The 15365-nt window shown below is 39.5% G+C and overlaps 1 protein-coding gene across 8 annotated transcripts in view; it reads right to left on the bottom strand.

Annotated features, from left to right (window-relative positions):
- Positions 1-14308, bottom strand: part of SNCA (synuclein alpha) — a 161730-nt gene extending 147422 nt beyond the window's left edge. Inside the window, exons 1-3 of one of the 8 annotated variants that reach the window (XM_012179345.3) lie at positions 14120-14308; positions 11483-11628; positions 3396-3437 (exon numbers count right to left, since the gene is read on the bottom strand). In XM_012179345.3, the coding sequence (XP_012034735.1) occupies positions 3396-3437; positions 11483-11603 (163 nt within the window). In that variant the 5' untranslated portion in view covers positions 11604-11628; positions 14120-14308. 8 annotated transcript variants of the gene reach the window in all.
- Positions 14309-15365: the final 1057 nt, after the last annotated feature.

Below are 15365 nucleotides of genomic sequence, written 5' to 3'. Positions count from 1 at the left end.
TGTACTGACAACTGAAATAATAATGTCCTGAGATCAAAAAGCCAGGGATTAAGGTAGAGTTTTCTGGATTTTATCTTCAGATTATCTAACTGGGAGGATTAATTTTCCCTGGATGTTGTAGGTAGAAAATGCCTGGCCTAAGTTTACTAAAGTCTGTATTTCTACAAAATAGTTAATGAAATGAATCTTGTGGAAATTTTTCTTTTAACATTAGCTGATAATGTTATGCACTTTATAACAGTTGCTCACTTCCCTGCTTTAAAAGTAATAACAAAATTAATAACAATTATTTAGTATTTATTATGTACCATGATAAACATTTTAGGTCATATATAAAAAGCAACCAATTCTCTCTCCGATTAACTGCTGAGGTTATTACCTTAATCATTTATTTACCCTTATAATATGAATTTAGAATTTTACATGAAATAACTTTACTCAACAAATTAATTTATCTGATACGAGAGAGGGATGGCCCTTATTGCAACTGGTTAATTCTACTGCAATTTTCATGGCCAGATTACTTATAACTACATTTTTGATATTTCACTACTGCCAGGGTGATTGACTGATGCTGTGCTAACTCACTTCAGTCATGTAGACTCTTTGCAACCTGCATGGACAGGCTTTTCTGTCCATGGGGATTCTCCAGGCAAGAATACTGGAGTGGGTTGCCATGCCCTCCTCCAGGGGATCTTTCCAACCCAGGGATTGAACCCAGGTCTCCCACATTGCAGGCAGATTCTTTACCATCTGAGCCACCAGGGAAGTCTTTGACTGGTGCAATGATGTAAATGCATTTAACGTCACTTATGCAATGGTGTAAATACTGCCCATACCAAAATCATCATGGTCTCCCTGCTTAGAAGGATTTTCCATAGTGTTCTGGGGAACATTCACTGAATTGAACTCTAGTAACTATTGAAAAGGCTTCCCCTGTGGCTCAGCTGGTAAAGAATCCACCTGCAATGTGGGAGACCTGGGTTTGATCCCTGGGTTGGGAAGATCCTCTGGAGAAGGAAACAGCTACCCACTCCAGTATTTAGCCCTGGACAATTCCATGGGCTGTGTAGTCCATGGGGGTCACAAAGAGTGGGACACTACTGAGTGACTTTCACTTTTTTCTCAGCTATTGAAAGAAAGTCAAATGAGTTTTGGAAATCCTGGGTTAAACTAAATTATGTAAATTTATTTACTATAGAACAGCTCAGTTTCTTTAATATGCTAAAAGGAAGACAGGATATGCAAAAACATTTTATAACCATGGAAACATTAGCTGGCAGGCTACTGTTTTTCAGAAACAATTTGCAAAATATTGCCTTATAGTACAAAACTTCAGTCACTTGTACCAGGCCAAGTCTGTACACATGCATGCACACAAACACCTCAAAAACTCGTGTGTACATTCTGTCATTCTAAAAAACTCAAAACTTCTGACTTTGTCAATAGTTATCCTTGCAGCCCATCTGCATAGCCTCTATTGGATGGTAGTATTAGTTTATTCTCTAATTTTTACCACAGGTTCTAAACTTTGCAACATGCTTAGCCGCTTTTTCATCCATACGGATTCTCTATCAATTATTACAATGAAAAGCTGTTAATCCAAGTAGACTATCTTCATATAGCATAGTCTACAACTGTCTGATAGCTAGTTTTTACAAAAGTCATACTTTATAACATGCCATTTATAGAAGGTCCCTACAGGGCAGTTTATATATACTGAATTCCAACAGAGCAAATGTATGTTGCATACTTTAACTTAGCTTCTAGAAGAATTAGTTTCAAAGGGTTGTTTTTTATTTATTTATTTATATTCAGCTGCACTATGTGGCTTGCAAGATCTTAGTTCCCTGAACAGGGGTTGAACCTAGGACACGGCAGTGAAAACCCATAATCCTAACCACAAGGCCACCATAGAACTCCCTGTTTTTATTTTATACTCTAACTTTTTTAGTCAAAAGTATGTATAAAAGGGCTTCCCTGAGAGCTCAGTTGGTAAAGAATCTGCCTGCAATGCAGAAGACTCCAGTTCAATTCCTGGGTCAGGAAGATCTGCTGGAGAAGGGATAGGCTACCCACTCCAGTATTCTTGCATTTCCCTTGTGGCTCAGCTGGTGAAGAATCGGCCTGCAGTGCAGTGCGGGAGACCTGGCTTTGATCCCTGGGTTGGGAAGATCTCTGGAGAAGGGAAAAGCCACCGACTCCAGTATTCTGGTCTGGAGAATTCCATGGACTATATAGTATGTATAAAAGTATGTATAAAAGTCATATAAATACCTTTCTCCACTAGCTACAAAAATGTAGCTCAAGGTAGATTCACTACAAAATGATAGTAAAACCTAGGTAATACATACTATTTGCCTTCAGTATTCTAGGTATTTATATATATTCTCATTCACTGAGTTCTTTTACAGATGAGGAAACTGAATCACACAGAGGTAATGAGTCTTGCAGAACAGTCACACAGCTAGTAAGGGGTAAGCAGAAATTTGGACTACAGAGTTCTGGCTTCGTCATTTGTGGCCTTAACCAAAACACTGTATTAATTTTCCCACTTGATTTTCTCAAAATCTATTTTATAACTTAGCAATAGAAGCATGTTATTTTGCTGAGGCCCTGCCATATTTACTGTTTTCTCATCATATGAGTTATATTTTATATCTGATCGTATGATTATATCTTATTTTATCATGCCTGCCAGAAAGCTTGGAGTACATAAAACATAAAATTCAATCACAGCAAGTCCATATATTAAAGTTGCTAAATTGTGATTTTTCTATTTCTATCATTATCCTCCTCTTCTTCCTCATCATTACCACCATAATTTTCTTCATTTTTGCTATTCAGTTATTGTAATCTTGTTACCGACCTAATTTCAAAATTTGGGTGAAATTAGGCCAAACAGAAATACAATAAATAATTTACTGACCATCCCAAGAGTATTTCCTAAAATGTCTTCTGAATCAAGGAAGTATTATAATTTGTATAATTTAGTGTCAGAATATTTCATTGTACTCTATAGAAAAGTTTCATTCAACTCTTTAAAAATGGCAGTCCTTATATGATATTGCACTATTATTTGCCAGAACATTAAGTAGACCAGAATATTCAAATGTTACACTACTATAAGTTAAACAATGAAACCAGTCAATTCAGTCATCATTCTTGACAATTACAAACACTGTGTTTTACTTATTTATAACAAATACTTAACATACTTAAATATTTAATATTTCATAAAGAATCAAGGTTAAACAAAGCTGATGTTTTCTAGAATGCTCCTCTATGGGCAGAGTGGTTATTTATATTTACATCCTGAACGATCAGTGCTGGGGCTATCCTGCTTACTAGATATTTTCAATATCATCCTTGAATGCAAGTTCCACAAAGCTTACCTGTTGTCACACCATGAACTACCCCTTCCTTGGTTTTGGATCCTACAAAAACAAACAAATTCAAACCATGAGCTTCAAAGTCACCTTTACTGCTAATAAGCTACTTTTAAATAAGTCTAATGGAAAAACAATATCTTACGCTTCAAAAACCCATGTGTAAAGGTATCTTCAGGGAGCAAAAAATTTAAAACAAAGAAATTCAGTAACCATTACAACAAATACAACAAAGCAAAGCTAACAGGATATGCTCCAATTAAGATTTTAGCACACAGTGAAGAGTTGACTCATTGGAAAAGACTCTGATGCTGGGAGGGATTGGGGGCAGGAGGAGAAGGGGACGACAGAGGATGAGATGGCTGGATGGCATCACTGACTCGATGGATGTGAGTCTGAGTGAACTCTGGGAGTTGGTGATGGACAGGGAGGCCTGGCGTGCTGCAATTCATGGGGTCGCAAAGATTTGGACACAACTGAGTGACTGAACTGAACTGAACAGCTTTTCAACCCCTTGTGTCCCACTTCATGTATCAACTTACAGAAAGTTGAAAAGAAAAAGTGAGACAACACAGAGTCTGGCTGGGAAGGTGACTTTGGATTCAGAAGCTCTGAATGCTTTGGATGCTGAAGCTCTACGCAAATGCAGTACAGAGAAAGATTACTTAACCCATGGAACACAAATGGATGGGGGAAGGAGAGAAGCAATTCATAGTTGTTGAACATCTATTATGAAAAAGGCATTTTTCATCTCATTTAATGTTTGTGATAACCCTCCATTTCAAATCATGCCCATTTTATTCCACAATTACCAATTAAAGTTACATGATTTGTCTGAAGTCACCAGCTATAAGCATGTTCAAATTAAGGGCTCTGTGACCCTAAGCCCATATTGTTTCTATGAAACCAGGCAAACCTTTAGAAGGAATACAGTATTTTATACTGAAGTATAACTAATGCTAGCTTCAAGAAGGGGCAAGATAGGAATTTTCCCAAAATCATGACCATTACCAAACTTTTACACAAAGAATTTATTAATACGTATTGCTAAAATTAAGTTTGCGAATAATTTTATTCATCAGCTCTCTAATATTGGATTTTATTGTACTTCATACAGCTTTTTAATGATCTTGGAGAAAATAACAACAAAAAGAAAATTCATTTGAAAACTACCCTATAAGCTAAATAAAGTAATTCTATCAGACAGAGAAGAATGTAAGGAAATTAGGACCAAAAAACTGGGAAATGAATATTTATCATTCGCTACCTGCCACTCCTTCAACCCCTTATTTTTAAAAACAACTAGTAAAAATATATTTTAACAGTTGGCCTGTAGTCTATTCTCTCTGCCTCAGTTATACCTGATAATTTAATCTTTGGCTAAATCATGAAATGTATCCTGAACCAAACCTACAAGAAAGTCTTAATGAGGTTGCTTTGCATCAAACCAATCACCTTTTATTGGCTGTCATAATTGTTTAGTAGTATATGTTACTGATGATTAACTTTTAATTGATAAGCAATCTATAATGAAAAGATAAAGCTACAAAATACATGCCAAGTGCTATGTCACCAGTAATGTGATAGACAGATAGACCTTATAGATAAGTAGATCTCATAATAGGTAACAGCTGAAGGGACCCTGGATCTGATGGCTTCCCTAAGCTGATGTAGCCCACATCCATTCCCCTCTTGTCTCTTATGACTTCACAAAGCTGCAGACTGGCGAAGATCAGAAATAATGCCTGGGCTTTGCCGAGGACTCAATTATGCTGTTGTGCATGTCATGTTGACTATCTCAGTATGGTGGAGGTGAAGTAAATTGTGACTTGGGAGTTTGATATCAATCCACAGTCTTGACCACTGCTACTTATTGAGCAGAATGTCACTGGAAGAGTTTTGAGGGTCATTTTCTTGCCTTTGAGGTGAGGTGAAGTCGCTCAGTCATGTCCAACTCTTTGCGACCCCACGGACTGTAGCCTACCAGGCTCTTCCATCCATGGGATTTTCCAGGCAAGAGTACTGGAGTGGGTTGCCATTTCCTTCTCCAGAGGATCTTCCTGACCCAGGGATCAAATCCAGGTCTCCCACATTGTAGGCAGACGCTTTACCATCTGAGCCACCAGGAAAGTCTTGCCTTTACTGTTACAATACTTGGCAGAGAGCTACATTTTTTTTTTTTTTTGCTTTCGAATTTCACTCTCAACTTATAATTTCTAAACCATTTGATTGAGAAATTTTTGGTCCATTAAATTGAAGTAGGTTGATTGAAAATTTGTATACAAAGATATCACAAAAGGAGAAAAAACATAAAAATAATACTGATCCTTATGGGTGGTTCATCAATTAGCATTAAAAGCTAGCTGTTGAAAGTATATTATAAAGGAATGAGATTACTCTCTCATAAGGCTTAAGAAAACAGTATGCTAAACTTGTTCAGCCATAAGTGAAACAGGAGAATTTTCCCTAGTTACTTCTAATCTTTCAAGCTAGTTATTCATAATAGTTTTATAATGAAGGATAAAATTATAGAAAGAAAATACATTGACAAAGAAATTATTCTGTTGCAGAGTTTGTGTGCATGCGTTAATTATGCGTTAATTGCTCAGTCCTGTCAGACTCTTTGCAACCCCATGGACGGTAGCCCACCAAGCTCCTCTGTCCATGGGATTCTACAGGCAAGAATACTGGAGTGGGTTGCCATTCCCTTCTCCAGGGGATCTTTTTGACCCAGGGATCAAACCCAGGTCTCCTGCTTGGCACAGATTCTTTACCAATGGAGCCACCAAGCAGCGTTTATTTGACAATAATAACCACGGCTCCTACATATAGAAGTACACTAACAAAAATTCTCAATGAAATGTTAATGAATCAAACACAACAATGCATGAAGAGAATTATACGTCACAATCAGGTGGCATTTATCATAGGTATGCAAGGCTGGTTCAATGTTTGAAAGTCAATTAAGTAATTCTTCACATCAGCAGGCTCAAAAAGACAAATGTCACGATCATATTAATAGGTGCAGAAAGAGAATTTGCAAAACCCAACATCTACTTGTGATTAAAAAAACCCTCCCAGTAAACTAGAAATAGAGAACTTTCTCAACCTGATAGAAAGTATCTACCAAAAAGTCTACAGCTAACATTGTATTTCATTGTGAGACACTAGGAACTTTATTACCAGAAACAGGCAATAATACCCCCTTTCACCATTCCCTCAACATCTTACAGGAAGCCCTAGCTATTGCAATAAGACGAGGAAATAAAAGATATCTGACTGGGAAAGATGAAACAAAACTGTCAAGAATGAATAAAAAATATCCTGGTGCTAATAAGTTATTATAGAAAGATTGCAGGATGTGAGGTTAAAAAGTCAATCACCTTCCTATATACCAGTAATGAACGGAGCAGAACTTGAAATTAAAAACACAGTATCATTTACATTAGCATCAAAAATAAATAAAATAACTGGGCATAAATTTAATGCAATATATACAAGATCTATATGGGAAAAGTTATGAAGCTTTGATAACAAAATCAAAGAACTACATAAATGGAGAGATATTCCACATTCATGGATAGAAGAATATTAACATGTTAGCTCTTCCCAAGTTGATTTTACAATTCCATGTTATATACACACACACACACACACACACACACACACACACATAGAGAGAGAGAGAGAGAGAAAGAACCACCAACTCAATGGACATGAATCTGAGCAAATTTCGGGAGACAGTGGAGGACAGAGGAGCCTACTGTGCCACGGTCTACAGGGTCACAGAGTTGGACACAACTTAGCGACTGAGCAACAACAATCTCAAGCAAAACCCTGGTTATTTTATGGATATTAACAAACTGATTCTAAAGTTTACATGGAGAGGCAAAGATCAAAAACAGCCAAAATGGTATTGAAGAAGAACAAAGTTAGAGGACTCACACTACCAAACTTCAAGACTTCTTACAGAGCTGTCATAATCAACACAATGTGATATTGGTGAAAGAATAAACAAATAGATCAAGGGACTAGAAAAGAGAGCCCAGAAATACACAAACATAAATGTAATCAACTGATTTTTGACAAAGGAAAAAACACAATAAAATGGAACAAAGATAGTCTTTAAACAAATGGTGCTAGAACAACTGGACATCTACATGAAAAAAATAATTTTACACAACTTTATACCCTTCACAAGTAAATAATCCAAAATGAATCATAGCCTTAGGTGTAAAATGTGAAACTATAAAACTTCTAGAAGATCACATTGAAGAACATCTACATAATCTCAAGTATGGCAATGGCTGTTGAGATATAACACCAAAGACACACTCCATTAAATCATTAGTAAGTGAGAATTCATTTAAATTAAAAACTTCTATGAAAGACAATTTTAAAAGAATAAGAAAACAATCTACAGACAGGAAAATATTTATGAAATATCTGAAAAGAAGACAAAGAACTCTTAAAAATCAACAGTAAAAAAACAAATAACCTGATTAAAACATAGGCCAAAGATCTTAATAGATACTTCATCAAAGAAGATGTGGAGATGGTAGATAAGCATTTGAGAAGATGCTCCACATCCTATGTCACCAGTTTCAAAATACAAATTAAAATAACAGTGCACTGCCACTACATATGTATTAGTACGGCCAAAGTCCAGAACAGGGACAGCATCAAATTTTGTCAAGGAAGTAGAGTAACAAAAACTGTCGTTAATCGCTGGTGGGAATGCAAAATGGTGCAGTCCCTGCAGAAGACAGTTTGATGGTTTCTTTGAAAACTAAACATATTTTATCATATGACCCAGCAATTGTCGTGCTCTTTGATATTTACCCAAAGGAGCTGAAATCTTATGTACACACAAAAACCTGCACACAGATGTTTATGGCAGCTTTATTCATAACTGCCAACTCTTGGAAGCAAGTAAGATGCCCTCCAAGTACCAAGATGTAGGAGGGGAATGATAAACTATGATACACTGAGACAATAGAATATTATTTGGCACTAAAAAGAAATGAGCCATTCAAAGACATGAAAGAATTTAAATGCATATTATTAATTGATAGAAGCCAATCTCAACAGGCTAAACAATATGTGATTCCACTGATATGACATTTTGGAAAAGGCAAAACTATGGAGAGAAAAAGATCAGTGATAGCCAGGGGTTGGGAGAAGGCCATGAATAAGCAGAGCACAGAGGATTTTTAGGACACTGAAAATACTCTATATATTATAATGATGAATGTGTGTGTGTGTTAGTCACTTAGCCGTGTCTGACTCTTTGTGACCCCATGGACTGTAGCCTACCAGGCTTCCCTGTCCACGGGATTCTCCAGGCAAGAATACTGGAGTGGATTGCCATTCCACATTCATCCAAACTCACAGAATGTATTGCAGCAAGAGTGATCCTTAATGGAAGCTATGGAGTTCGGATGATCATGATGTGTCAATGTAGGTTCAGCAGTTGTAATGAATGTACCATCTGGTAAAGGATGTTGGTAATTTGAGAGGTTATGCATGTGTGGGGTTTGGGGTACATGGGAAACCTCTATATATCAATTTTTCTGTTAATTTAAAACATAAAAATTAAGTCTTTAATTTTTTAAAAGTATGCCTTTTTACTTATAGGTTCGGCTTTATTATGATGTTCTCACAAGAACTCTACAGGGTACTTGCATGTATTCAAACTGTATTTTTACAAATGAGTAAAGTGATGCTTAGATATGTTAAGTACCTTTCCATTATCCTAGAGGTTAAAAAGTGCTGTAGTCTGGACTGGAATTCAAGTTTGACATCAAATCTACATTTTTTTCCTACTTTATCAGGAGTCAGTAAACTATAGCTTATGAGCCAAATAAACTCTCCAGCTGTTTTGGTAAGTAAAGTTTTATAGGAACATAGTCACCCTAATTATTGTTTATGGCTGCTTTCACTTCAGGAGAGCAAAGCTGATCAGCTGAAACAGACATCATACCCTAAAATTATTCACTACCCCTTTAGGGAAAAAGCTTGCCAAAACCTGGTAGTACTATAACTTCACAAGGTCATACTTCATCCTGAATTATGTATTTGTGTTCAACTTTTAATTGACTTTAAAATATCAACTGATAAATAGTATATAGAATGCACTCTGTTAAATACCATAATGAACACTGAAGATTATTTTTTAAAATATGTATACATAAACAAATTGAAATTTCATATAATAATCTCAGAGAAAACAACAGAATTAATCTCTAAAAAATTGTTATTTTATTTGCCCAAACTCATGGGTGAAAATGAAAACAAGTACAATGTTTTCCAGATGATAATCCTGCTTATTACCTGGAAAACAGCACCATGTTAATTTAATAGTCAGTGGTTCTTGGACTCATTCAAAACTAATAAATCAATATTATCCAACTAAAAATATCTTAAAAGTAACTAAGCTATAAAGTAACTGAAATCAAGGAATGGTTACAAAGCATGCACTTGTACAACTTGGAACACTGAGGACAAATATAAAAATACTGATTATCTAAATGTCACTGATTCAGTATTCCAAATTCCACCTAAAAAGATACAATCCACATTTCACAAGAAAAAAACTGAGTTTAACTCATTGACTTTTCCCTCTTGTAAGATCTTTCAATTCAATGATTTTCTGAAAATACATTTTAAGATAAAGAGTAATTTAACTAGAGGTTTGTGGTAAGATTGAACCAAAATAAAAAGTCTATGAACAGTGAGAAAAAATATGAGAAATATTCATAAAAATCATTCCAAGTATAACTTTTCTCCAGTCCATCTCTATTGAAGAGACGATATAGCTTTCCTTCACCCCACAGACATAGACAGAGTATTCTACACAATCCATTATGCTCATCCTCCACTTTATTACTCATCCTTTGGCTACTGGTGCTACACCTGCTACCAGAGAATGTGAGGAAAAGGAGGAAAAGCTCAGAGGAGAAAAGAGAATGGGCAGTGTGTGAGTGTATGCTCATGTGCCCGTTTGTATCCCTATAGATGAGTGTGTGTCTATGTGTATGCCTATTTCTTCACCCAAAGAATTCCAGGTGACTTGTAAAACAACACCCAACCTAACACAGTTCAAGATTAAAAAAAAAGAGTAGGGCTTCCCTGATAGCTCAGTTGGTAAAGAATCTGCCTGCAACGCAGGAGACCCTGGTTTGATTCCTGGGTCAGGAAGAGCCTCTGGAAAAGGGATAGGCTACCCACTCAAGCATTTTTGGGCTTCCCTTGTGGCTCAGCGGGTAAAGAATCCAGTTGAAATGTGGGAGACCTGGGTTCAATCCCTGGGGAGATCTGGGTTCAATCCCTAGGTTGGGAAGATCCCCTGGAGAAGGAAAATGTTATCCACTCCAGTATTCTAACCTGGAGAATCTCCATGGACAGTCCATGGGATCACAAAGTATTAGACAGGATGGAGCAACTTTCACTTCACTGCAAGAATACTCTGATGTGGGAATTTATAAACAAGGAAAAACAGTAAGCATCTAATTTATTGTATCATTTGATAAATGAACTATATAAATGTCTCAGAGATATTAGCAGCCTTCAAGCACTTTCTTGAGCTTAGTCCCCAACTTACCAAGTGGTCACAAGAAGTAACTCCAAAGACTTGTCTGTCCTTTTCTTTTTAGAGTCACAGTAGGTCTCTCTTTACATATCTCAAGATTATATCAACGTCTTACTTTTAAATTAGAATACACTGAAGTTAGCATATATTATTCATGAAGATAAATCAAAAGCTCATGGAGGAGTTTGATTTTAAGATACTATTGAATATTTTCTGAGACTGAGTTTTTAAAAGTGTCCTCAGAGCTATAGTTACTTATGCATAGAAACATTCATTTAAAAAAAGAAAGTCCTAAATATTACTGCAAAATTAAATAGTCTGGAAAAACAAAATAGCCCCACTTTGTATATTAGCTCAAACACACACATTCACCTACTTACACACACCTCTGATTCAGCCCATCACTTTGAGGAGTGGTGAGAAATACCAGCATTTAAAGCATCAATCATCCTAACCCATCAATCCCAAATAAATATCAAAGTGACATTTAGGGCTTACCTACCTACATAGAGAACACCCTCTTTTGTCTTTCCTGCTGCTTCTGCCACACCCTGCTTGGTTTTTTCAGCAGCAGCCACGACTCCTTCCTTGGCCTTTGAAAGTCCTTTCATGAAAACATCCATGGCTAACGAATTCCTTTACACCACACTGGAGAAGACAAAATACACTTTAAGAACTTCTGCGTAAAAAACAAAATTAGAACCACCCAAAGTAAAAACTATTGAAAGATCAGTAGAATCCTCAAAAGAGTGAGATTCTCTTAAGTGTACCTCCATTTCAACCACTGGACAAAGGAGGCTTTTCTTAGCTTTTGCATTAAAAATTTAGCATCTCCCATCCATCTTGGCTGGATAAAGTCTAGCCGCCTAAACATGGATTAGGATGAATCATATGAGCTGTTCTTACGCGTTTCCGAAGTGGAATTGCACGGAAAGATAGACTCCTCTTTTAACTTCCCAGGGTCCAAATGGTGACAGTATAAGTTAGAAGTGCGTTTAGAAGACATCACAGGAAAAGGAAAGGGACCTGAAGGCAGGGGGTCAGGGACACGCTTACATTCCAAAAGGCAGCTAACAGATCAATCACGAATAGGGGAGGGAAGGAACCACTCACTCTGGGTGTGGCTGAACCTCAGGCCAACTGCGAGCCCACCGCCCTCGCTCTAATTCACCCAACCATGCACCCGACCCTGGGCTATCAACCCAGAGCGTGCAGGAGGGCGCGAGTTCACAACCACGGAAGCCTCAGGAGGCGCGCCAGCCACCCGTGGGGGCGTTCTCAGCGCCTGGAACCCGCCCCCTACCCTGCGCCGCACCTGTTAACCCCTTATCACCTGTTGACTCGCCCTCTCAGCGCTCCCACTTAACGATTTGCCAAACATAGCTTGTTTACTTCACAGAGAGAACAGAGAGGGCGGACTAGAGGCGGGGGGCGGTTAAGGAAAGCGACAAACAAAAGTTGAATACTCATACTCCCTGGAGCATCCTCGCGTTTCCCAAAGGAGAAGCTTATCCCTGAGAATCCAGACCTCTCGGCCTCTGAGGACGAGAAGAGGGAAGCAGTCGAAGCAGGAGGCAAACAGGTCAGTTGCCTTTCCTCACGCTCACCCTAGGGATAAGCACTCACCTCTGAGAGAGGCTCGACTACAGCTGGTCCTCGCGGCAGCACGCCCACCCCACCCCCGCGCGCCCCGGGGCGCCCGCAACGACTCTTCTCCCACCAGGTGTTCTCCACGACTTCCAAAGCTGCCCAGTTAGTTCCACAAGCACTTACCAGATTTCCTCGGCTCCACGAACTCCAATTTCTCCCCCACCCCCACTTAAAAAATTTAAAAAACAATTCCCAAATGTTATTTAAGTGGGAAGAGAGAGGATAAAGAGCGCACAGGAAGGGTGGAGGCGGCACCAGAAGAGGGATGGTTCCCAGAGGAGGCGGCTGTCAGCACAAGCCTGCGCTGGGAGGCGGGGAGCGTGGGACGCAAACCCACAAACCTGCCGTCGAATTGCCACTCCTCGTCCCCCGCACGAGAGGATTCGAGAGAAGAAGGCAGAAGGTCGGAAGGGAAGGGTTGGGGGGTGAGGGGAGCGGGGAAGAGCGCCAAGGATGCTGCAGGCGCGGCTCGGTCCCTGGGTCCGCTCTAAAGCCAGCACACACCTCACCCCGCGTCGCCGCGCTCGGTCGCTGGCCCCCTCTCCTGCTAGTCTCCGCGGTCCTCCTCCTCCCCTTCCTCTCACCGCCCCCGCGGCTGATTTGCTAGCTCCTCTCCCCGCCCCTCTCCCGGCGCCCGCTGCTCTCCCAGCCGCGTGCACTTCACTCTCTCCTCGGATGGGGTGGGGGCGGGGAAGACGGAGCCTCCAGCTCCCGCCTCCCGCCTGCACCCAGGGGCCTGGAGGATGGGGTGCTCTGCGGCTCGCCTGGAGCTCAGGGTCACGGGAGCTCGCGTGGGGATCCCGAGTGTTAGGCTTGGGCTGAAGTCTCCCTCTCCCATCACCCCCCATGCTTGTCTCCGCCCTCCCCTCTGGTTGCTCGCGGGGACCCCCACGTCAGATCCAGCCTCGGGAAGCGGGACCCCGTGTGACAGGTCGACCACCAAGGCAGAGCCAGTCTCTGGAGGAGCTGCTGAAAGAGACAGGCGCTCTAGGAAGCGTGCTCACATCAGCTCTGCCAGGGGCACGTTTCCCTCAGACCAACGAAGTGTGATTAACGGTCGTAGGACAAAAGGTTAACGATGCTTTTGTTTAAATATCCCCCAGATTTAGGCCTACTCTTAACCTCTCGTGGGCCCGATATGGTCTCGCGGGTGGAGAGGAGACTAGTAATGAAGAGTTACAGGTCGAAGAGGCAGGAGGAGGCTAGTCAAGTCCTCTCTCCACCCCACTATCACCATTTTCTTTTCCACCAATCAGCGGCTGCCAGACGCTGTTTTCTATTCCCATCAGTGGAACAAGGAATAAACATTCCCCAGCCGTCGAAACCAAACGGCTGTAAGGTTTTTCATTCTCAGAATGGAATTTACTTTCCAGATGCAGGTGCCTAGATGGAAGAGGCACATCCAGCGTGATTGACTCTCCTGAACCAGTATATCCAATCTTTTCAGAGCCTTCTGAAAAGGGAGATTCTGTCAACACATACCACTCACCTTCCTTACTTCCAATTCGCGTTGTCCTCGGTGCTGACACGCCACCCCATCTCCACACACCGGCACACAGACAGACACACGCAAGGGGTTCGAAACAATTTTTGCACTGTTTAACACAGTTTCACCTTTAAAAGCTGAAGGAGAAACAGCTGTTCCTGGATCACACCGAAATGGAGAACGAAACTCCTCCCCTCAACGGACTCCCTCTGCTTTCTTTGCCTGGAAGAGAGGATGCTTTTAGACCTGTAACGGAAAAACGCATCTTTGCTGTATGTTTTTTGTTCCTTTGTATTGTGCTTATTTTTTGTAGGGCAGGAAAAAAGGCTTTCTCTGAACCTTGCACCTCTCTCTGATCCTTGCACTCACACTCTGAAATGTGAGTAAAAAGCAATTTAGATCTACAAAACAACCCTTTGAAACCAAAAGAGATGGGAAGCGAGTATATGCTACTTAAGCAACTTTTTGCACTATTGGTCGGCTCATTTGAAAAGTGGTCTTTTCAAAACATTCATATTTTACTTCGTTGGGATCGGAGAAGTTGGGAATTGGTTTGCTTTATGACTTTGAGAGTTTCAACAAGTTATGTCCTTCTGTTCATCAATCCCTCTCTTTTCAACTTTTTACTATGGGAAATGTTCAAACATATACAAAAGTGGAGAAAATAAAGGACTCTCGGTGGAATAGCACCCAACTTTCACTATTTTCCAATTCATGATTAATCATGTTTCATCTATATTCTCATCCACTCCCCATTTTTTAATCACTACTCCCATTCCCCATTTTAAACTAAATCCCAAGAATTATGTATATCTTTTCATTTGTAAATAATTCAGCATGCATCCATAAGATATCAGAACTATTTTAAAGTAAACACAATGATGTTTTGCTGGTCTTTTTAAAACTTTAAAAGTAAAGTTTGCATGCAGTGATATGTTCCACTCTGTATTCCTTTAAATCCATTTTGAAAAGTACATGCATTAATGTACCCCACACCATTTTGAAGAAATAAGACATTTTCAACCCCTAGAAATTTCCCTTGTGCCCTATTCAGTTGTACAGCTTCTAGAATTTCATAAAAGTAAAACCATGCAATATGAACTTAAAAAAAAAATCTCTCTGGCTTCTTCACTCAGCCTAATATTTGGTCATTCATGTTTTTGCATGAACCAGTGGTATTTGTTTTCAATTTGTTTCTTTTTATTACTGCCAATAATAGTGTTTTGCATTGTGATGCATCACAACTAGT

Source organism: Ovis aries, chromosome 6, assembly GCF_016772045.2.
Source record: "Ovis aries strain OAR_USU_Benz2616 breed Rambouillet chromosome 6, ARS-UI_Ramb_v3.0, whole genome shotgun sequence".
NCBI classification, from domain to species: Eukaryota; Metazoa; Chordata; class Mammalia; order Artiodactyla; family Bovidae; genus Ovis; species Ovis aries.
The sequence above is the reverse complement of the archived record's forward strand: the minus strand, read 5'-3'. Positions and strand labels throughout refer to the sequence as shown.